The 23,118-nt window shown below is 43.7% G+C and overlaps 1 protein-coding gene across 2 annotated transcripts in view; it reads left to right on the forward strand.

The window, feature by feature from the left end:
* Positions 1-23,118, forward strand: part of zgc:123305 — a 36,060-nt gene that overhangs the window by 8,999 nt on the left and 3,943 nt on the right. Inside the window, exons 4-14 of one of the 2 annotated variants that reach the window (XM_041864264.2) lie at positions 1,610-1,848; positions 4,443-4,550; positions 5,734-5,842; positions 8,254-9,265; positions 9,424-9,520; positions 12,138-12,325; positions 12,608-12,701; positions 12,824-12,893; positions 13,289-13,387; positions 17,778-17,872; positions 17,982-18,129. In XM_041864264.2, the coding sequence (XP_041720198.1) occupies positions 1,610-1,848; positions 4,443-4,550; positions 5,734-5,842; positions 8,254-9,265; positions 9,424-9,520; positions 12,138-12,325; positions 12,608-12,701; positions 12,824-12,893; positions 13,289-13,387; positions 17,778-17,872; positions 17,982-18,129 (2,259 nt within the window). The remainder of the gene's footprint in view (positions 1-1,609; positions 1,849-4,442; positions 4,551-5,733; positions 5,843-8,253; positions 9,266-9,423; positions 9,521-12,137; positions 12,326-12,607; positions 12,702-12,823; positions 12,894-13,288; positions 13,388-17,777; positions 17,873-17,981; positions 18,130-23,118) is intronic. The other variant, XM_041864266.2, reaches the window with a different exon arrangement.

Consider the following 23,118-nt stretch of genomic DNA (forward strand, 5'->3'; position numbering starts at 1 on the left):
TGACATGATGTAACCTATTTTCTTTCTTCTGTAGCTTATTGACACAGTGCATTTGGAAAGTATTCAGACCCCTTGACTTTTTCCACGTTTTGTTATGTTACAGCCTTGTTCTAAAATGGATGAAAAAATTGTTTTTCCTCATCAATCTACACACAATACCCCATAATGACAAAGCCAAAACAGGTTTTTAGACATTTTTGCAAATTAATTTAAACCCCCCCCCCGGATATATGACATTTACATAAGTATTCAGACCTTTTACTTAGTACTTAGTTGAATCACCTTTGGCAGTGATTACAGCCTCGAGTCTTCTTGGGTATGACGCTACAAGCTTGGCACACCTGTATTTGGGGAGTTTCTCCCGTTCTTCTCTGCAGATCCTCTCAAGCTCTGTCAGGTTGGATGGGGAGCGTCACTGCACAGCTATTTTCAGGTCTCTCCAGAGATGTTCGATCGGGTTCAAGTCCGGGCTCTGGCTGGGCCACTCAAGGACATTCAGAGACTTGTCCCGAAGCCACTCCTGCGTTGTCTTGGCTGTGTGCTTAGGGTCGTTGTCCTGTTGGAAGGTGAACCTTCGCCCCAGTCGGAGGTCCTGAGCGCTCTGGAGCAGGTTTTCATCAAGGATCTCTCTGTACTTTTCTCCGTTCATCTTTCCCTCGATCATGACTAGTCTTCCAGTCCCTGCCGCTGAAAAACATCCCCACAGCATGATGCTGCCACCACCATGCTTCACCGTAGGGATGGTGCCAGGTTTCCTCCAGATGTGATGCTTGGTATTCAGGCCAAAGAGTTCATTTGTAATTTCATCAGACCAGAGAATCTTGTTTCTTATGGTCTGAGAGGCTTTGGGTGTCTTTTGGCAAACTCCAAGCGGGCAGTCATGTGCCTTTTACTGAGGAGTGGCTTCCGTTTGGACACTCTACCATAAATGCCTGATTGGTGGAGTGCTGCAGAGATGAGTGTCCTGCTGGAAGTTACTCCCCTCTCCACAGAGGAACTCTGGAGCTCTGTCAGTGACCATCGGGTTCTTGGTCACCTCCCTGATCAAGGCCCTTCTCCCCCGATTGCTCAGTTTGGTGATTCCAAACTTCTTCCATTTAAGAATGATGGAGGCCACTGTGTTTTGGGGACCTTCAATGCTGCAGACATTTTTTGGTACCCTTCCCCAGAACTGTGCCTCGACACAATCTTTTCTCTGAGCTCTACGGACAATTCCTTTGACCTCATGGCTTGGTTTTTACTCTGACATGCACTGTCAACTGTGAGACCTTATATGTGCCTTTCCAGATCATGTCCAATCAATTGAATTTACCACAGGTGGACTCCAATCAAGTTGTAGAAACCTCTCAAGGATGATCAATGGAAACAGGATACACCCGAGCTCAATTTCGAGTCTCATAACAAAGGGTCTGAATACTTATGTAAATAAGGTATTTCTGTTTTTTATGATGAGGAAAAACATCTAATCCATTTTTGAAGAAGGCTGTAGTGTAACAAAATGTGGAAAAAGTCAAGTGGTCTGAATACTTTCCGAATGCACTGTATGTGTAGCATAGTAAGTACTTTACCTTTAGTTTGAAATGTGAATTTTTTTCCCCCCACCAACCAGTCCAGAGTGCCAGCCCACCTCTGCACGTCGCCCATCCACATCGAGCTGCCGGAGGGTTCCGAGGAAACCTTTGAGGGGCTCCCCAGTTCCGGAAGCACACGAAGGAAAAAGCGGCGGCGCAAACGCATACGCTCCGACTCCCACCTAAGAGAAGATGGTAGCTCCTCGTCCGACGAGAGAGAGAGGGAGCAGTCAGGAGAACAGGAAGAAGAAGAGCCCACCACGCCCATGCTCGCCAGGTCACTGTCAGGGTCATTCCATGAATAGAGTACATTGTGGGTAGTGTAACAGGTGTCATTTTAGAGTTCAGAAATCAGCATTTTCCAAACGCAGATCAAAAAATCTGCATTTTAAACCATTTGACCTGCATTTTATATTGAAAGTGGGGGGAAAAATATTGCTTCAGTAGAAGGATCAGGGGCGTGCAACTATAATTTTCCTTGACAGAAAATATAAGTTACTGCAACACATTCGGCAGAAAATAGCTTCATTCATCAGATGACAACAGAAGTGCAATGCTATTTGGTTAGCAGCCACAAAAGTTAATGAGCTTACAATGAAAAAGCAAAAAAAACTGTGCCAATTTCTAATGTTTATCATAGAAAGAATGTAGCCAGCTACATTTCCTAATGTTTTGCTTGAAGTAAATATAGCATTTTACTGGACAAAAGTAGGCTACACTGAGAAAAGTAGCTCCACATCAGTCAGAGTGCTGTCTGCTGATAGATGCCCATTCATGAATTCTCATCCGAGTGCAACTGAAGCACAAAATTAGTCTGAGCAGAAATTACAATTTGAGATCTGCGTTTACAAAATGCAGCAAAAATAAATAAAAAATAAAGATTAAAAAAATAAATAAGATAAAAAAATAAATAAGAAAAACACATTGTAAAGTGGTTATCCCACTGGCTATAAGGTGAATGCACCAATTTGTAAGTCGCTCTGGATAAGAGCGTCTGCTAAATGACGTAAATGTAAATGTATATTTCGTATGCGTTTTACCTTTTTTTTTCTGCGTGAAAAACGCAACCCCTGTCTAACTTGGTAAAAAAATTATATACATTTCGCCAAATTTTAACATTGTCATAAAGAGCACACGTTCAACTTAATAAAATAAAAATAAAAATACCATCTCAAGGGTTTAAGTAAAATAAATGACAGGGTTGACTGTAACAGGGTTGAGGTTTTCATCTTAAATCAGCCATAAATACCCATGTGACAGGGAAGCTTGTTGTGTGCAACAGGGATGGCAATTGAATGCAAGCTTCACCAAAAATGTGAAATTGTTAAAACATTTCTAGCCTATCTATTAGTGCTCAGTGATGAACTGAAATGTTGGTTATTTTTCGGTTTCTAATTGACCAACGTCAGTTCAATTATTTGAATTTCATTTTGTTTGTTTTTTATCTGTGAGCTCAATGCGCACATTGCTCTGCAGTTTCTCTAGAGATAAATCAGATCATGCCCAAACTGCGCGACGTAGTACGCAGTTGTAGTTTCCAACAGGCCAATGTTCTACATAGTTTAGTGCAGAAAACGTGATATCCATTGCGCGGCTACTTGTCCGGTCTGTGTTTCTTTTACGCCTGCAACGTGAGACAGAAGAATTGCGCGATCATGAGGGGATACATAGAGAGCAGTTGCTTCGTGAGGTATTGGTATTCAGCAGTCATAAATGTAAGCCTTATTTACTTTCAAGAACTACAAAATAGTGATTTTGTCAGACAGCATAGGCAGCTGCTCTAAAGAGATGAGATAATGACTTGGAATGTGTCACGAGAATTTCTATCTCTAATTCAACCTAAGCTTGAATCATTACCAGGGGTTGTAAGGCCCTGGTTTTAATCATAAATGATTCAAGGTTCACAACCAGCAAGAATGATCTGTCTTTTTATTCATGGAGAGCTCTGGCGCCAAAACCCATACACTTCCTGTTTTATACCCCTTGACACACAAAGGCACTTTGCTCCGCCCACCTTTAGGAGGCTTTTTTTAACCTGTTTTCTCAGTCCCCTTCACCCTGGAATGTTTAGTCCCGCCCCCCTCTGTTAGTGGGTTGCCACTACATTATAACTCTAACACCGTTCACACATTTATACTGTATTTGGGGTGAAATCCTTTAGTCATTATTCTTAAAATACAAATTAACAGAATGAAATAAAGTCATGGGATAAAACAAATGTAATATACACAACAACTGAAATATTTTAGTAAAGTAATGTGGTTAAAAAGTGATATGCAGGGTTGACCTTAAAATGAAGGACCGACGTAAATTAATCACATGAAATAAATTATAATCTTCAGAAATGATTGTCAAAGCAAGAACGTAAGTAGGGCCTTACAATGATGGTGAAAACTTGGAGAAATTGTGGTGTTAAGTGGGTAAAAATTTCGCTAGAACTCTAAAAAACATGACGAGAGACAGATTCTGGGCACTTTAGCAAGTCTTTATTAATATAAAAAATTGAATTTATTGAATTTTCCATGTGGTCTATAATAAAGGGCACTTCATGTAAGATAACAGGCTTTTAAAATGCAATATCGGTGCACAAGTTCTACTTAAAATATCAAAGGGACGCAAAATGTACTCTTTTCGTGGAACGACCCATCAACTACCATTGAAAACATTAATTCCATTGTTTGAAAATTACTATTCTATCGGTTTCATTGTGCCATCCAAGTTAAATCAGGCATACCTCAAGTGTTAGGTGGAAGACGAATACATATTCAACCCAGGTCATATATGTTTAGATTTAGCATCCGGTATGAGACTTTGAATGATCAGCTTTAGTGTTCTGATACCCTGTGGCTGACTCTTTTGTCTCCCTAACAGTAAGTCTGTGTACTTCTCGCTGTCTGAGGAGCCACATGAAGAGTTGGTGGTCATGCAGATCAGGGACGTCCACCCTCACTCAGACGGAGAGGGGTCCCCCTCAGAGAGGTCAGGCAATCAATCAATCAAATGTATTTTATAAAGCCCTTTTTACATCAACAGTTGTCACAAAGTGCTTTACAGATACCCAGCCTAAACTCCCAAAGAGCAAGCAATGCAGGCAGAAGCACAGTGGCTAGGAAAAACTCCCTAGGAACTAAGGCAGAAACCTAAAGAGGAACCAGGCTCTGAGCGGTGGCCAGTCCTCTTCTGGCTATAGCGAGTAGAGATGTAAGAGTACATTTGGCCATTAAGGCCAGACAACAGGTCAGACAACTTACTAGCACTTTAAGGGGTGGTTTCCTGGACACAGATTAAGCCTAATCCTGGACAAAAAATAATTTAATGGAAATTCTCCAGTTTTAGGCTAATCTGTGTCCTAGAAACCGCACCTAGTAGTCAGTTAAAATAAGTTGGCATTTGAATTATCTTTTATGTTCTCTCTCACTCTGTCCCCCTCTTTCTCCAGTTTATGAACTCTCTCTCGCTCTGTCCCCTTCTTTCTCCAGTTTATGAACTCTCTCTCTCTGTGTCCCCCTCTTTCTCCAGTTTATGAACTCTCTCTCTCTGTCCCCCTCTTTCTCCAGTTTATGAACTCTCTCTCTCTGTCCCCCTCTTTCTCCAGTTTATGAACTCTCTCTCTCTGTCCCCCTCTTTCTCCAGTTTATGAACTCTCTCTCGCTCTGTCCCCTTCTTTCTCCAGTTTATGAACTCTCTCTCTCTGTGTCCCCCTCTTTCTCCAGTTTATGAACTCTCTCTCTCTGTCCCCCTCTTTCTCCAGTTTATGAACTCTCTCTCTCTATCCCCCTCTTTCTCCAGTTTATGAACTCTCTCTGTCCTTGTCACTCTTTTCCCCCCTCTCTCTCTCTCAAATTAGGAAACGCACTCGCACATCTGAGGTTACTTGTTGCAGGTGTGTGGGAATTATTTGGAATTATTGTAAAAAAAAAAAAAAAAAAACCTGCACACTGCACTTGCCGCTATCAGTTGTGTTTATCTAGCTTAGCTTACGTATGCATGGCCTTCATCAGAGCCTTCTGAGAGCTTCTTCAACCCCCCCGTCCATCTCTGTCTCTCTTTCTCTGTCTCTCTCTGTGTGTGTCTGTCTGTCTGTCTGTCTTTTGGTCTCTTTCTCAACAGTTTCTCTCTCTTTCCTTATATTAATTAGCCTCTCTGCGTCTTCTATTTCCAGTGTGTTCTATAGTCGTCCTTCCTCCCCCAAGAGTGACTCTGAGCTGCTGGTGAAGCCTCCGGAGTCTTCAGGGCCTCAGATGCAGTGGAACTGGGGCGGCTTTCCCGAGGTATGACATAACAGGTCAAATTGAGGCCATAACGGAACATACAGAGGTCATAACAGGGCATACAGGTGTCATAACAGGGCATACAGGTGTCATAACAGGGCATACAGGTGTCATAACAGGGCATACAGAGGTCATAACATGGCATACTGGTGTCATAACAGGGCATACAGGTGTCATAACAGGGCATACAGAGGTCATAACAGGGCATACAGGTGTCATAACGGAACATACAGAGGTCATAACAGGGCATACAGGTGTCATAACAGGGCATACAGGTGTCAACAGGACATACAGGTGTCATAAAAGGACATTAGGGATGTAACAATTCACTGATGGGCATCAGTCCCCAGCTCAAAAGTTCAAGATGCAAGTGCATCGGTCCGCGGGAGCCCAAACTGATCCAAAGGTAGCATGAATTGGTCAGAACATTTATTCAAACATTATGAACCGCCGGTTCACTAACGTTCTTTTACTCATATAATTGCATTTCCCCCCTCCAAAAATATCTAATCTTTTGTGACTGAGTTGATGCGTCCTCTCCTTCAGTAGCCTATTGAACTAAGCATGTAAATGTGAAAGTCATTGATCTCCAAGTCAGATAGCAACTGTACATACAGAGTGCAGCTGCTCTCACCAACCAGAGCCTCCCTGATCTAATATTCCTAGCATCTTCAGCATTCAAATGCTTGTAAAATGGCTTTCGCAATGTCAAGTCATGGGCTTTATTAGTTGGGTGACAACCAATGTAATTTGCTGGGTCATTGTTACCAAATGCACTGTAGAAAATTGTTTTACCGACAAGAGTTGTGTAGGCTACCGGAGTGGACACAACTCACATCTTGCTGCTGCTGATTGGGGCTTTTCGATTGCCAGGTTCACCATAAGAAATGGTGAACCTCCTCATTTTAAGGTAGTTTTGGTTTAAATAGTCTGTTTATTTGGTCATTTTTACATGAACAGGGTAAAGATGTAATTTCTGCAATAATTATTTTCAGCTGCACTGTAGGCCTATGATTACATTTTACATTTGAGTCATTTAGCAGACGCTCTTATCCAGAGTGACTTACACAGGAGCTATTCGGGTTAAGTGCCTTGCTTAAGGGCACTTTGACAGATTTTTCACCTAGTCTGCTCGGGGGATTCGAACCAGCGACATTTTGGTTACTGGCCCAATGCTCTGAACCGCTAGGCTACCTAACGCCCCAAATGGTCAAAACCATTTGCCTTTAAGACTGGGGTGAAATACAAAGCTGTGCTATATTCATTGGTTATGTCATAGCTAATTTCTACAGATATGAGCTATGACACACACACAAACAAACGAGATAATTCAGCTCAGACCGAGAGAATTCAGCTCAGATAGATCCAGCTCAGAGGCCCAGCTCCTGAGCTCCATCACTATCAGATTTAAATTTAGAAAATGTATCGTTCCTGTATTGTATCAGAGCCCATGTATCTAGATGAGAATCGAATGGTGCTTGAAAGGCAAGATGCACATCCCTACAGGACATACAGGTGTCATAACACAACGTACAGGTGTCATAACAGTACATACAGGTGTTAGAACACATCATGTCATAACATGGCATTCGGTTGTCATAAAAGGGCATGTCATAACAGGACGTACAGGTGTCATAACAGGGCATGTCATAACACAACGTACAGGTGTCATAACAGTACATACAGGTGTTAGAACACATCATGTCATAACATGGCATTCGGTTGTCATAAAAGGGCATGTCATAACAGGACGTACAGGTGTCATAAAAGGGCATGTCATAACAGGACGTACAGGTGTCATAACAGGACATGTCATAACAGGACGTACAGGTGTCATAACAGGGCATGTCATAACAGGACGTACAGGTGTCATAACAGGACATGTCATAACAGGACGTACAGGTGTCATAACAGGACATGTCATAACAGGACGTACAGGTGTCATAACAGGACATGTCATAACAGGACGTACAGGTGTCATAACAGGGCATGTCATAACAGGACGTACAGGTGTCATAACAGGGCATGTCATAACAGGACGTACAGGTGTCATAACAGGACATGTCATAACAGGACGTACAGGTGTCATAACAGGGCATGTCATAACAGGACGTACAGGTGTCATAACAGGGCATGTCATAACAGGACGTACAGGTGTCATAACAGGGCATGTCATAACAGGACGTACAGGTGTCATAACAGGACGTACAGGTGTCATAACAGGACGTACAGGTGTCATAACAGGACGTACAGGTGTCATAACAGGGCATGTCATAACAGGACGTACAGGTGTCATAACAGGACGTACAGGTGTCATAACAGGGCATGTCATAACAGGACGTACAGGTGTCATAAAAAGTTTGTTCAGTAGCTCCATCACCAGACTGCTTTGTTTTCCCTGCTCCCTCTAGATGTGTCCAACGGAGAGAGGGAGGGTGGAGGTGCAGCATGTCTCCCCTGGCGTCCGCTGCTCCGACAGCTCCCACTTCCGCACCATCAAGCGGCAGGATTCCTTTGACATGGGCCTGGAGCCCGTGGTCAGCTGTGTCCGAGCGAGCAGTAGCGTGGCGGTGGTGGTCAGGCCCATGCCCAGGACCGGACCAGCGGTCCAACCCACAGAAAGTTCCCCCATAGACCTGGAGAGAGCCTCCAATATGGCCCACTCCACCCCGAATCACCCCACCTCAGAGCTGCTCTCAGAGCCGCTAACATTGGCATCATTAGCGATGGCTAGCATAGACTCGCCCCAAGCCCCAGGGCCTAGAAAAATGGAAACGCAGCCACAAGTAGAGACCCAGCAGGCAGGGGATGAAGTAGCCGAGGAGTCCCCATCCAACCCGGAGCTGGAAGACTCCATAAACTCCCTGGCTAACAAAATTAGCATTGCTAATGTAGGCGATACTGATAGACAAGCTAGCGAAGTAAGCACAGCAAATGTTGAATGTGTAGCTAACATGGTTAGCCAAGTTGAAAACGACTGTATAGACACACACATCCCATCCAGAAAAGGTAGCAAAGCTGCCACAATCAGCGCAGACAGGCTAGCTAGCAACAGCACAGCTACTTTAGCTTTAACTAACAAGGCTAGATTGGCTAACACAACTAGCTATGCCAGTGCAGCCAACTTAGGTCCCATTACCACAGAGTGTCTGGGTAGCAGAGCACACCCAGACCATCACAGTGCCTTTCCAGAACCCAATGGACAGGGGCCAGGAGTTGTCTTGAGTGAGGGCGACAGCGGGATTGAGCCCTGCACCGAGGGAGGGGAGGAGACAGAGAACGGAGTTGTAATGACGTCCAGAGCCACAGACCACTCCCTGACCAATCAGGCTGCAGAGAGTATTGGAGTGACAGATGTGTTAGCCACTGAGGCTCTGAGGGAGGAGCAGTCTAGCTCAGCAGAGCACCAGGACAAGAAGAAAGGTGAGAAACAGATCTCGTCTCAATCCCTAAACCCTGGGCAGGTATACGCATTATAGTAATATCTTCAAGAGGATTTGAGTGTTGGTTTTGACATTACTTTGAATTGTGTGGTGGTTCTCTGTGCTCAGTCTCTGTGCTGCTGTGCTGTGTGAACACAGGTAAACGCAGTCAGCACCTGGGACCCTCCGACATCTACCTGGATGACTTGTCTAACCTGGACCCAGAGGTGGCAGCACTCTACTTCCCACCTAAAAGGTAAAGAGCTCCCTGCTCTCCTTCCTTCTTTCCGTCCTTTTCTTCCTCAATTATTGCTCAGTTCTGCCTCCAGGGCAAGATTCATGACAATAAACGTCAACCTGCATTTAACCCTTGGCCTACAATTTCCGCACCCCCTGTGGAAATTGAATTAACATAATAAAAACATCCCCATCAAAATCTCTCTGTTTCAGCTAGAGATATCTTTTTTTGTTGTTGCATTGTCTGCTTCTCAATCCACCACATCCGCCAATATCGCCCTTCCACATCTGCGGTGAAAGGTCTCCGTTTTGGTCTACGACCCCCACAAGCGTCTTGGGACTCCTCTGAAGGTCCCCAGTACCAGTGCAAATGAATGGAATTGTATATATGGAGATAGTTTAGTGCCTAAAATAAGGGGATAAATACATGTTCTTATATCTCTCAGATATAGGACAGACACTTCAGAACAAGCTTCCTTTAGATACATGTTTTGGACTATCTGTTGTAACATGTATTGAATCTGTTATTCAATACGTTTCTATTGGCTAATAGCAGTAATGCTAAATTCTATGTTTCCACCTCCCCGGTTTAGACAGGGTTTAGACTCTAGACCAAGGCTGCCCAACCCTCTTCCTGGAGATCTACTGTCCTGTAGGTTGTCAGTCCAACCCTAATTTAGCATATCTGATTCGGCTAGTTAAGGTCTTGTCATCGACGGGGCTGTAGTGGAACAGGTTGAGAGCTTCAAGTTCCTTGGTGTCCACATCACCAACGAACTATCATGGTCCAAACACACCAAGACAGTCGTGAAGAGGGCACGACAAAGCCTATTCCCCCTCAGGAGACTAAAAAGATTTGGCATGGGTCCTCAGATCCTCAAAAAATTCTACAGCTGCACCATCGAGAGCATCCTGACTGGTTGCATCACCGCCTGGTATGGCAACTGCTTGGCCTCTGACCGCAAGGCACTACAGAGGGTAGTGCGTACGGCCCAGTACATCACTGGGGCAAAGCTCCCTGCCATTCAGGACCTCTATACCAGGCGGTGTCAGAGGAAGGCCCTCAAAATTGTCAAAGACTCCAGCCACCCTAGTCATAGACTGTTCTCTCTGCTACCGCACGGCAAGCGATACCGGAGTGCCAAGTCTAGGTCCAAAAGACTTCTCAACAGCTTCTACCCCCAAGCCATAAGACTCCTGAACAGCTAATCATTGCTACCCGGACAATTTGCACTGCCCCCCACCCCATCCTTTTACGCTGCTGCTACTCTGTTAAGTATTTATGCATAGTCACTTTAACTCTACCCACATGTACATATTACCTCAACTACCTCAACTAGCCGGTGCCCCCGCACATTGACTCTGCAACGGTACCCCCCTGTATATATAGCCTCCCTACTGTCACTTTATTTTACTGTATATATAGCCTCCCTACTGTCACTTTATTTTACTTCTGCTCTTTTTTTTCTCAACACTTTTTTTGTTGTTGTTTTATTCTTACTTTTTTTGTTTAAAATAAATGCACTGTTGGTTAAGGGCTGTAAGTAAGCATTTCACTGTAATGTCTGCACCTGTTGTATTCGGCACATGTGACCAATAAAATTTGATTTGATTTGATTTAATAAGTAGAATCAGGTGTGTTAAATTAGGGTTGATCTCCAGGAAGAGGGTTGGGCAGCACTGCTCTAGACAGTTAAAGCATACAAAATATTTACAATTTCACATCTATCAAACTTTTATTTTTGCATACCCAAAATGCCTACTATTTAGAACGCAAGTACAGGTATTCGGACACGGCCAGTGAGCTTACATGATAGATGAGTGCATGGATTCTACCATAGAGCTACTTTAAGTTAGAAAGTAGCTCTACCTCCACTGGGGTTTTCATGTCCCACCGAATATGATGATTTGGTTTTGGTGTCTTCCATGGAAAAATATTAATGGAGGTCAACATGCAATGGATTTCATAATATCTAGGCCAAAATATGTCACCTTTCCCCAACTTCTGTCTCGATATGACCCAAGTTCCCAGTTGGCATGCCTTCCGCAAACCACACTTACTCAGTGTCAAGGATGACACAAATCAGTTAACTCTATATGTGGATAATGTAGCAGGATGCATTCCCTAACCTGATCATGAGGAATGTTATCTTATCTTAGGCGTTACTGTGTCCTCACAAGGCAGGTCTCACTGCTAGGGACTCACATGGACATCAGCAGACATAAGATATCATAGACTGTATCGCATCCTATACCAAATCAATAGTCATTTCTGAGTGTTTCTCAGAGTTTGAACCTATTGATCCCACTCCTACTATGAGATCCTTTAGGAATAGCACCTGATAAATGCAACAGCTTGGAACTTTCTGTTCCCTCACCATAATGATGAAATATCAGTGTTTTTATTTATTTATTTTTTTAGTCATTTAGCAGACGCTCTTATCCAGAGCGACTTCCAATTAGTGAGTGTATACATTTTTCATACTGGCCCCCGTGAGGCCATTATGTACATGAATGCAGGCTGGGGGTCAATTCCATTTCAACTCAGGCAATTCACTTCTCAAGTAAACACATAAAAGGCACGTAAAAGGCATAGTGGTAGAAGATTTTGCTAATGGCTATCCCTCTCCTCTCAGTGAGGCAGAAGGATGCTCGCGGCCCGGTGCGGAGCAAGGGTCCAGTTCTGGTAACCAGTCTCCACAGTCGGTGGGCAGTGGGGCCATGGACAGCGGCACAGAGTACCTGTCCGACTCTACCACCGACCACTTGGATGTTAGCATGTCCCTCTGCGGCCGCACCGGCCACACCAGCCAAATCAACAAAGGTGCGTGTGTACAGATGTAGGATCTTAATTTGATCACCCTGTTGCAGGAGAACTTTCCTGCAATGTCTATTTCTGTGCAGTTGTGTATGTGTCCGATGGAAGGAACCACATCCGCTCACCGTTTGCTGCTTCTAGTGATGATCTTTATCAAGCTAATGAAGACGGACCTTTTTTAGATGAAATATGAACATGTAGTAACCTATGCATTCTTACCCATTTGTAACAGTTGGATTGATGATACTTTTTCTTGACTTTCTCTATTGCCATTTGCCTCTGTTCCAGATCAGTTTATGGAACATGTTGTGAACTACCAGGATATGGTGAGCAACCCTGGAATCATCGAAGATCCAAACCTGGTTATCTGCATCAACTCAAAGTAAGTGTTAGAGTTGCATTTGGTAATGCTGTACAATCTGTTGTTTGCTTGTAGTTCTGCCATCATATGTTTTCAATGTGTCTGTCAGTTGACAAATTCATGTTTTTTTGGTGCTCTTTTAGGTATTATAACTGGGCAGTGGCTGCCCCTATGGTCCTGTCAATGCAAGTTTTTCAAAAGAATCTACCAAAGGTATATTTAACTTTTTTTTTTAAACATTTTAGTCATTTAGCAGACGCTCTTATCCAAAACGACTTACAGTTAGTGAGTGCATACATTTTTCATACTGGCCCCTCGTGGGAATTGAACCCACAACCCTGGCGTTGCAAGCGCCATGCTCTACCAACTGAGCTACAGGAGGCCTATATCTCCAATCTTTACCCTTGTTCACTTCCCTTCATGGATTTGAAATTAAATGACTAGTATAAAGAAATATGAAGGGAAGTCTCTCTGGCTCATACCTACTGTATACCAATGTATGGGGGAGTAGTGTATGAGTGCACACTTCAGGAGAAAGGCCAGATAGTTGGGAAAGTGGTGACAGGTGTGATATATATGACCTTTAACCTTGTACTGTCTGTCTGTAGAGTGCCATTGACCAGCTGGTGAAGGACAAGATGCCCAAAAAGTCTGGCCGCTGGTGGTTCTCCTGGAGGAGGAAGGACATGGACACTAACCCAAACCAGGTAGCCTATCACAGGCTTTCTCAACTAACCCAAACCAGGTAGCCTATCACAGGCTTTCTCAACTAACCCAAACCAGGTAGCCTATCACAGGGTTTTTTCAACTAACCCAAACCAGGTAGCCTATCACAGGGTTTTTTCAACTAACCCAAACCAGGTAGCCTATCACAGGTTTTTTTCAACTAACCCAAACCAGGTAGCCTATCACAGGCTTTCTCAACTAACCCAAACCAGGTAGCCTATCACAGGCTTTCTCAACTAACCCAAACTAGGTAGCCTATCACAAGGTTTCTCAACTAACCCAAACCAGTTAGCCTATCACAGGCTTTCTCAATCCAGGCTAGGGTTGTGTTCAGTAGGCACAAAACGGAAGAAGACAGGGAGGTACTATCTGAACTTGTCCAATAAGAAACAATCGTTTTTGTTTTCAGTTGCAACATGTTTTGCTAGGGTGTGGCCTAATAAACACGACCCAGGTATTTTGGGGACCCACAGCCTCTACATATGTTGTTCCTGTCCAGCACCAACACACCTTACAATTGACATTTTAGTCAGTTTGGAATTTCATGAATCATCATCTTATTTAAGCAATAAGGCACAAAAGGCCATGCTATATCATGAATATAGTCACAGATAAATGCCGTTGTTGAGAGAAATTCAAGAGAGGGTTCAGACAGCATCGTGAACATGATGATATTCTTATGGCGGCACAGTGATAACTCAGAAGGAACTATTAAAATCAAATCAAATTTGTCACATACACGTGTTTAGCAGGTGTTATTGCGGGTGTAGCGAAATGCTTGTGCTTCTAGCTCTGACAGTGCAGTAATATCTAACATGTAATATCTAACAACTTCACAACATATACCCAATACACACACATCTAAGTAAGGAATGGAATTAACAAAACATATATGGAGGAGCAATGACAGAGCATGGCTAAGATACAGTATAATATTATAGAATACAGTATATACAGTGGGGGAAAAAAGTATTTAGTCAGCCACCAATTGTGCAAGTTCTCCCACTTAAAAAGATGAGAGAGGCCTGTAATTTTCATCATAGGTACACGTCAACTATGACAGACAAATTGAGAAAAAAACATTCCTGAAAATCACATTGTAGGATTTTTAATTAATTAATTTGCAAATTATGGTGGAAAATAAGTATTTGGTCACCTACAAACAAGCAAGATTTCTGGCTCTCACAGACCTGTAACTTCTTCTTTAAGAGGCTCCTCTGTCCTCCACTCGTTACCTGTATTAATGGCACCTGTTTGAACTTGTTATCAGTATAAAAGACACCTGTCCACAACCTCAAACAGTCACACTCCAAACGCCACTATGGCCAAGACCAAAGAGCTGTCAAAGGACACCAGAAACAAAATTGTAGACCTGCACCAGGCTGGGAAGACTGAATCTGCAATAGGTAAGCAGCTTGGTTTGAAGAAATCAACTGTGGGAGAAATTATTAGGAAATGGAAGACATACAAGACCACTGATAATCTCCCTCGATCTGGGGCTCCACGCAAGATCTCACCCCGTGGGGTCAAAATGATCACAAGAACGGTGAGCAAAAATCCCAGAACCACACAGGGGGACCTAGTGAATGACCTGCAGAGAGCTGGGACCAAAATAACAAAGCCTACCATCAGTAACACACTACGCCGCCAGGGACTCAAATCCTGCAGTGCCAGACGTGTCCCCCTGCTTAAGCCAGTACCTGCAGTGCCAGACGTGTCCCCCTGCTTAAGCCAGTACATGTCCAGGCCCGTCTGAAGTTTGCTAGAGTGCATTTGGATGATCCAGAAGAGGATTGGGAGAATGTCATATGGTCAGATGAAACCAAAATATAACTTTTTGGTAAAAACTCAAGTCGTTGTGTTTGGAGGACAAAGAATGCTGAGTTGCATCCAAAGAACACTATACCTACTGTGAAGCATGGGGGTGGAAACATCATGCTTTGGGGCTGTTTCTGCAAAGGGACCAGGACGACTGATCCGTGTAAAGGAAAGAATGAATGGGGCCATGTATCGTGAGATTTTGAGTGAAAACCTCCTTCCATCAGCAAGGGCATTGAAGATGAAACGTGGCTGGGTCTTTCAGCATGACAATGATCCCAAACACACTGCCCGGGCAACGAAGGAGTGGCTTCGTAAGAAGCATTTCAAGGTCCTGGAGTGGCCTAGCTAGTCTCCAGATCTCAACCCCATAGAAAATCTTTGGAGGGAGTTGAAAGTCCGTGTTGCCCAGCGACAGCCCCAAAACATCACTGCTCTAGAGGAGATCTGCATGGAGGAATGGGCCAAAATACCAGCAACAGTGTGTGAAAATCTTGTGAAGACTTACAGAAAACGTTTGACCTGTGTCATTGCCAACAAAGGGTATATAACAAAGTATTGAGAAACTTTTGTTATTGACCAAATACTTATTTTCCACCATAATTTGCAAATAAATTCATTAAAAATCCTACAATGTGATTTTCTGGATTTCTTTCCTCATTTTGTCTGTCATAGTTGACGTGTACCTATGATGAAAATTACAGGCCTCTCTCATCTTTTTAAGTGCGAGAACTTGCACAATTGGTGGCTGTCTAAATACTTTTTTCCCCCACTGTACATATTAGATGAGTAATGCAAGATATGTAAACATTATTAAAGTGACTAGTGTTCCATTTCTTAAAGTGGCCAGTGATTTCTATAGGCGGCAGCAGCCTCTAATGTGTTAGTGATGGCTAATTAACAGTCTGATGGCCTTGAGATAGAAGCAGTTTTTCAGTCTCTCTGTCCCAGCTTTGATGCACCTGTACTGACCTCGCCTTCTGGATGATAGCGGGGTGAACAGGCAGTGGCTCGGGTGGTTGATGTCCTTGATGATCTTTTTGGCCTTCCTGTGACATCGGGTGCTGTAGGTGTCCTGGAGGGCGGGTAGTTTGCCCCCTGTAATGCGTTCTGCAGACCGCACCACCCTCTGGAGAGCCCTGCAATTGTGGGCGGTGCAGTTGCCGTACCAGGCGGTGATACAGCCCGACAGGATGCTCTCAATTGTGCATCTGTAAAAGTTTGTGAGGGTTTTAGGTGCCAAGACAAATTTATTTAGCCTCCTGAGGTTGAAGAGGCTCTGTTGCGCCTTCTTCACCACACTGTCTGCGTGGGTGGACCATTTCAGTTTGTCAGTGATGTGTACGCCAAGAAACTTGAAGCTTTCCACCTTCTCCACTGCGGTCCCATAAATGTGGATAGGGGGGTGCACCCTCTGCTTTTTCCTGAAGTCCACGATCATCTCCTTTGTTTTGTTGACGTTGAGTGAGAGGTTATTTTCTTGGCACTACACTCCCAGAGCCCTCACATCCTCCCTGTAGGCTGTCTCATCATTGTTGGTAATCAAGCCTACTACTGTTGTGTTGTCTGCAAACTTGATGATTGAGTTGGAGGCGTGCTTGGCCACGCAGTCATGGGTGAATAGGGAGTACAGGAGGGGGCTGAGCACGCACCCTTGTGGGGCGCCAGTGTTGAGGATCAGCGAAGTGGAGGTGTTGTTGTATACCTTCACCACCTGGGGGCGGCCCGTCAGGAAGTCCAGGACCCAGTTGCACAGGGCGAGGTTCAGACCCAGGGCCTCGAGCTTCATGATGATCTTGGTGGGTACTATGGTGTTGAATGCTGAGCTATAGTCAATGAACAGCATTCTTACATATGTATTCCTCTTGTCCAGATGGGATAGGGCAGTATGCAGTGTATTGGCGATTGCATCGTCTGTGGATCTATTGGGGCGGTAAGCAAATTGAAGTGGCTCTAGGGTGACAGGTAAGGTAGAGGTGATATGATCCTTGACTAGTCTCTCAAAGCACTTCATGATGACAGAAGTGAGTGCTATGGGGCGATAGTCATTTAGTTCAGTTACCTTTGCTTTCTTGGTTACAGGAGCAATGCTGGCCATCTTGAAGCAAGTGGGGACACTTGCGCATGCTCTGAGGGCGCGGCTAGGCTGGCAGCCTTGCGGGGGTTAACATGCTTAAATGTCTTACTCACGTCTGCCATGGAGAAGGAGAGCCCACAGTCCTTGGTAGTGGGCCGCATTGGTGGCAATGTGTTATCCTCAAAGCAGGCGAAGAAGGTGTTTAGCTTGTCCAGAAGCAAGACGTCGGTGTCGGCGACGTGGCTGGTTTAACTTTTGTAGTCCGTGATTCTCTGTAGACCCTGCCACATACGTCTCGTGTCTGAGCCGTTGAATTGCGACTCCACTTTATTAGCAGTGCCAATATCGGCATATAAGCTTTGAATGCTGCTCGTCCAATCAGCATCCAGGATCCAAACTACCCATTTTATAATGAAGGATAATGGTAAAGAGCTGCCTAGCAACAACAATATTTTCTCTGTCTTTCCCTATGGCAGACTGGAGAGAACTCTAAGCAGGACCAAGAGGAGGCACATGCAGAGACTGAAGTCTCAACCTCTGTGTCTGTCACTGGTCCCTCAACAAACATACTGTGAGTGATTACACACAGACACACACTGTTCCTCATGCGTAACGCATATGACCGATTGTCGTTTATTTTGGCAGAATTACTATGCCATCAGCTATGTGTGACTTTTCAGGGCGACTCTGGATGACCTGACTAGTGACGAGGAGGCGGGCCTAGGCAGAGTGGGCAACCTATCATCAGAGACCTTAGAGACCATAAACACTGGCCAGTGTTTTAGCCACATGTACCGCAAGTCCCTACGCCTCACCTCCGAACAGATAGTATGTCCTCACTACCACACACACACCAGGAATTGTTCTGCCTTTGAAATCCTTGGGCGGGCTGCCTAAGCAAGTCCAAAGTAAAAAAATAAATATATTAATTCATTACTTTTTTACGTTCCTTTTTTGGGATCGAAAACGTTTTCACTGTAAACTTAAATGACAAAATCCCGATATACAGTGCTGTGAAAAAGAATTTGTCCCCAGAGCAGAATTCATGGTTCCTTCTATTAAGGCAAGTCGTCCAGGTCCTGAGGCAGCAAAGCATCCCCAAACCATCACACTACCACCATCATACTTGACCGTTGGTATAAGGTTCTTACTGTGGAATGCAGTGATTGGTTTTCGCCAGGCATAATGGGACCCATGTCATCCAAAAAGTTATACTTTTGACTCATCTGTCCATAGATAATTATTCCAAGAGTCTTGATGATCATTCAGGTGCTTCCAGGTTCTTTTTGGCAAACTTCAGTCAACTTTTTGGTCAATCATTGTGGTGGTAGTGTAATGGTTTGGGGATGCTTTGCTGCCTCAGGTCCTGGACGGCTTGCCTTAATAGAAGGAACCATGAATTCTGCTCTGTATCAGAGAATTCTACAGGAGAATGTCAGGCCATCCGGCTGTGAGCATAAGCTGAAGCGCAGCTGGAACCTGCAGCAAGACAATGATCCAAAACACACAATCAAGTCTACATGAAATGGTTAAAACAACAAATTGGAAGTTTTGGAATGGCCTAGTCAAAGTCCAGACCTAATCCCAATTGAGATGTTGTTGCATTACTTGAAACAAGCAGTTAATGCTTGAAAACCAACACAGTTCTGCATGCAGGAGTGGGCCAAAATTCCTCCACAGCGACGTGAAAGACTGATCAACAACTACAGGAAGCATTTGGTTGCAGTCATTGCAGCTAAAGGTGGCACAACCAGTTATTGAGTGTAAGGGGGAATTGTTTTTTTACACAGGGGAATTGGGTGTTGCATAACTTTTAATTAAATAAAATAAGTTTATTTTTTATTTGTAAACTCTGGTTCCCTTGATCTAATATTAGGTTTTGGTTGTAGATCTGATATCAAAAATATGCAAAAATAGAGAATCAGAAAGGGGGCAAATACTTTTTCACGGCACTAACTTATATAGAAAAGATAATGGATATATATATATATATATATATATATATATATGTATATATACACACACACACACACACAGTACCAGTCAAAAGTATTCCAGGTGAAGCTGGTTGAGAGAATGCCAAGAGTGTGCAAAGCTGTCATCAAGGCAAAGGGTGGCAATTTGAAGAATCTCAAATATAAAATATATTTAGATTGGTTTGACACTTTTTTGGTTACTACATGATTCCATATGTGTTATTTTATAGTTTTGATGTCTTCACTATTATTCTACAATGTAGAAAATACTAAAAAATAAAGAAAAACCCTTGAATGAGTAGTCCAAACTTTTGACAGGTACTGATATGTGTATGTGTGTGTGTGTGTGTGTGTATATATATATACAGTGGGGAGAACAAGTATTTGATACACTGCCAATTTTGCAGGTTTTCCTACTTACAAAGCAGGTAGAGGTCTGTAATTTTTATCATAGGTACACTTCAACCGTGAGAGACGGAATCTAAAACAAAAATCCAGAAAATCACATTGTATGATTTTTAAGTAATTCATTTGCATTTTATTGCATGACATAAGTATTTGATACATCAGAAAAGCAGAACTTAATATTTGGTACAGAAACCTTTGTTTGCAATTACAGAGATCATATGTTTCCTGTAGGTCTTAACCAGGTTTGCACCCACTGCAGCAGGGATTTTGGCCCACTCCTCCATACAGACCTTCTCCAGATCCTTCAGGTTTCGGGGCTGTCGCTGGGCAATACGGACTTTCAGCCCCTCCAAATATTTTATATTTGGTTCAGGTCTGGAGACTGGCTAGGCCACTCCAGGACCTTGAGATGCTTCTTACGGAGCCACTCCTTAGTTGCCCTGGCTGTGTGTTTCGGGTCATTGTCATGCTGGAAGACCCAGCCACGAGCCATCTTCAATGCTCTTACTGAGGGAAGGAGGTTGTTGGCCAAGATCTCGCGATACATGGCCCCATCCATCCTCCCCTCAATACAGTGCAGTCGTCCTGTCCCCTTTGCAGAAAAGCTTCCCCAAAGACTGATGTTTCCACCGCCATGCTTCACGGTTGGGATGGTGTTCTTGGGGTTGTACTCATCCTTCTTCTTCCTCCAAACACGGCGGGTGGAGTTTAGACCAAAAAGCTCTATTTTTGTCTCTTCAGACCACATGACCTTCTCCCATTCCTCCTCTGGATCATCCAGATGGTCATTGGCAAACTTCAGACGGGCCTGGACATGCACTGGCTTGAGCAGGGGGACCTTGCGTGCGCTGCAGGATTTTAATCCATGACGGCGTAGTGTGTTACTAATGGTTGTCTTTGAGACTGTGGTCCCAGCTCTCTTCAGGTCATTACCCAGGTCCTGCCGTGTAGTTCTGTGCTGATCCCTCACCTTCCTCATGATCATTGATGCCCCACGAGGTGAGATCTTGCATGGAGCCCCAGACCGAGGGTGATTGACCGTCATCTTGAACTTCTTCCATTTTCTAATAATTGCGCCAACAGTTGTTGCCTTCTCACCAAGCTGCTTGCCTATTGTCCTGTAGCCCATCCCAGCCTTGTGCAGGTCTACAATTTTATCCCTGATGTCCTTACACAGCTCTCTGGTCTTGGCCATTGTGGAGAGGTTGGAGTCTGTTTGATTGAGTGTGTGGACAGGTGTCTTTTATACAGGTAACGAGTTCAAACAGGTGCAGTTAATACAGGTAATGATTGGAGAACAGGAGGGCTTCTTAAAGAAAAACTAACAGATCTGTGAGAGACGGAATTCTTACTGGTTGGTAGGTGATCAAATACTTATGTCATGCAATAAAATGCAAATGAATTACTTAAAAATCATACAATGTGAAACCTGCAAAATCGGCAGTGTATCAAATACTTGTTCTCCCCACTGTATGTATATATATATATATATATATATATACACACACACACAGTGGGGAGAACAAGTATTTGATACACTGCCGATTTTGCAGGTTTTCCTACTTACAAAGCATGTAGAGGTCTGTAATTTTTATCATAGGTACACTTCAACTGTGAGAGATGGAATCTAAAACAAAAATCCAGAAAATCACATTGTATGATTTTTAAGTAATTAATTTGCATTTTATTGCATGACATAAGTATTTGATCACCTACCAACCAGTAAGAATTCCGTCTCTCACAGATCTGTTAGTTTTTCTTTAAGAAGCCCTCCTGTTCTCCAATCATTACCTGTATTAACTGCACCTGTTTGAACTCGTTACCTGTATAAAAGACACCTGTCCACACACTCAATCAAACAGACTCCAACCTCTCCACAATGGCCAAGACCAGAGAGCTGTGTAAGGACATCAGGGATAAAATTGTAGACCTGCACAAGGCTGGGATGGGCTACAGGACAATAGGCAAGCAGCTTGGTGAGAAGGCAACAACTGTTGGCGCAATTATTAGAAAATGGAAGAAGTTCAAGATGACGGTCAATCACCCTCGGTCTGGGGCTCCATGCAAGATCTCACCTCGTGGGGCATCAATGATCATGAGGAAGGTGAGGGATCAGCACAGAACTACACGGCAGGACCTGGGTAATGACCTGAAGAGAGCTGGGACCACAGTCTCAAAGACAACCATTAGTAACACACTACGCCGTCATGGATTAAAATCCTGCAGCGCACGCAAGGTCCCCCTGCTCAAGCCAGTGCATGTCCAGGCCCGTCTGAAGTTTGCCAATGACCATCTGGATGATCCAGAGGAGGAATGGGAGAAGGTCATGTGGTCTGAAGAGACAAAAATAGAGCTTTTTGGTCTAAACTCCACCCGCCGTGTTTGGAGGAAGAAGAAGGATGAGTACAACCCCAAGAACACCATCCCAACCGTGAAGCATGGCGGTGGAAACATCAGTCTTTGGGGAAGCTTTTCTGCAAAGGGGACAGGACGACTGCACTGTATTGAGGGGAGGATGGATGGGGCCATGTATCGCGAGATCTTGGCCAACAACCTCCTTCCCTCAGTAAGAGCATTGAAGATGGCTCGTGGCTGGGTCTTCCAGCATGACAATGAACCGAAACACACAGCCAGGGCAACTAAGGAGTGGCTCGGTAAGAAGCATCTCAAGGTCCTGGAGTGGCCTAGCCAGTCTCCAGACCTGAACCCAATAGAAAATCTTTGGAGGGAGCTGAAAGTCCGTATTGCCCAGCGACAGCCCCGAAACCTGAAGGATCTGGAGAAGGTCTGTATGGAGGAGTGGGCCAAAATCCCTGCAGCAGTGTGTGCAAACCTAGTCAAGACCTACAGGAAACATATGATCTCTGTAATTGCAAACAAAGGTTTCTGTACCAAATATTAAGTTCTGCTTTTCTGATGTATCAAATACTTATGTCATGCAATAAAATGCAAATTAATTACTTAAAAGTCATACAATGTGATTTTCTGGATTTTTGTTTTAGATTCCGTCTCTCACAGTTGAAGTGTACCTATGATAAAAATTACAGACCTCCACATGCTTTGTAAGTAGGAAAACCTGCAAAATCTGTGAGTGTATCAAATACTTGTTCTCCCCACTGTATGTATGTATGTATGTGTATATATATATATATATATATATATATATATATATTAAAAATATATATATCATGTTTGATAACTAACAATCACCAAAATAAAAGTTAGACAGTCAGGGAGAATTGAACATTCCAAAAGCAATGAATTTAGCAGTATCTTTTTTTGTTATGTTTGAGCAAAAGAACACAGCAGTAGCCATGGCAAAATGCATAGAATTGTTGGAAATTATCTTTAAAATGGCAACATTTTCTCTCAGCTCCAGGGCAGAATATGTAGAATCGCAGGACATTTGCTTTAAAACTACAAACATTTCTCA

The sequence above is a fragment of the Coregonus clupeaformis genome, chromosome 12, assembly GCF_020615455.1.
Source record: "Coregonus clupeaformis isolate EN_2021a chromosome 12, ASM2061545v1, whole genome shotgun sequence".
Classification (NCBI taxonomy): Eukaryota; Metazoa; Chordata; class Actinopteri; order Salmoniformes; family Salmonidae; genus Coregonus; species Coregonus clupeaformis.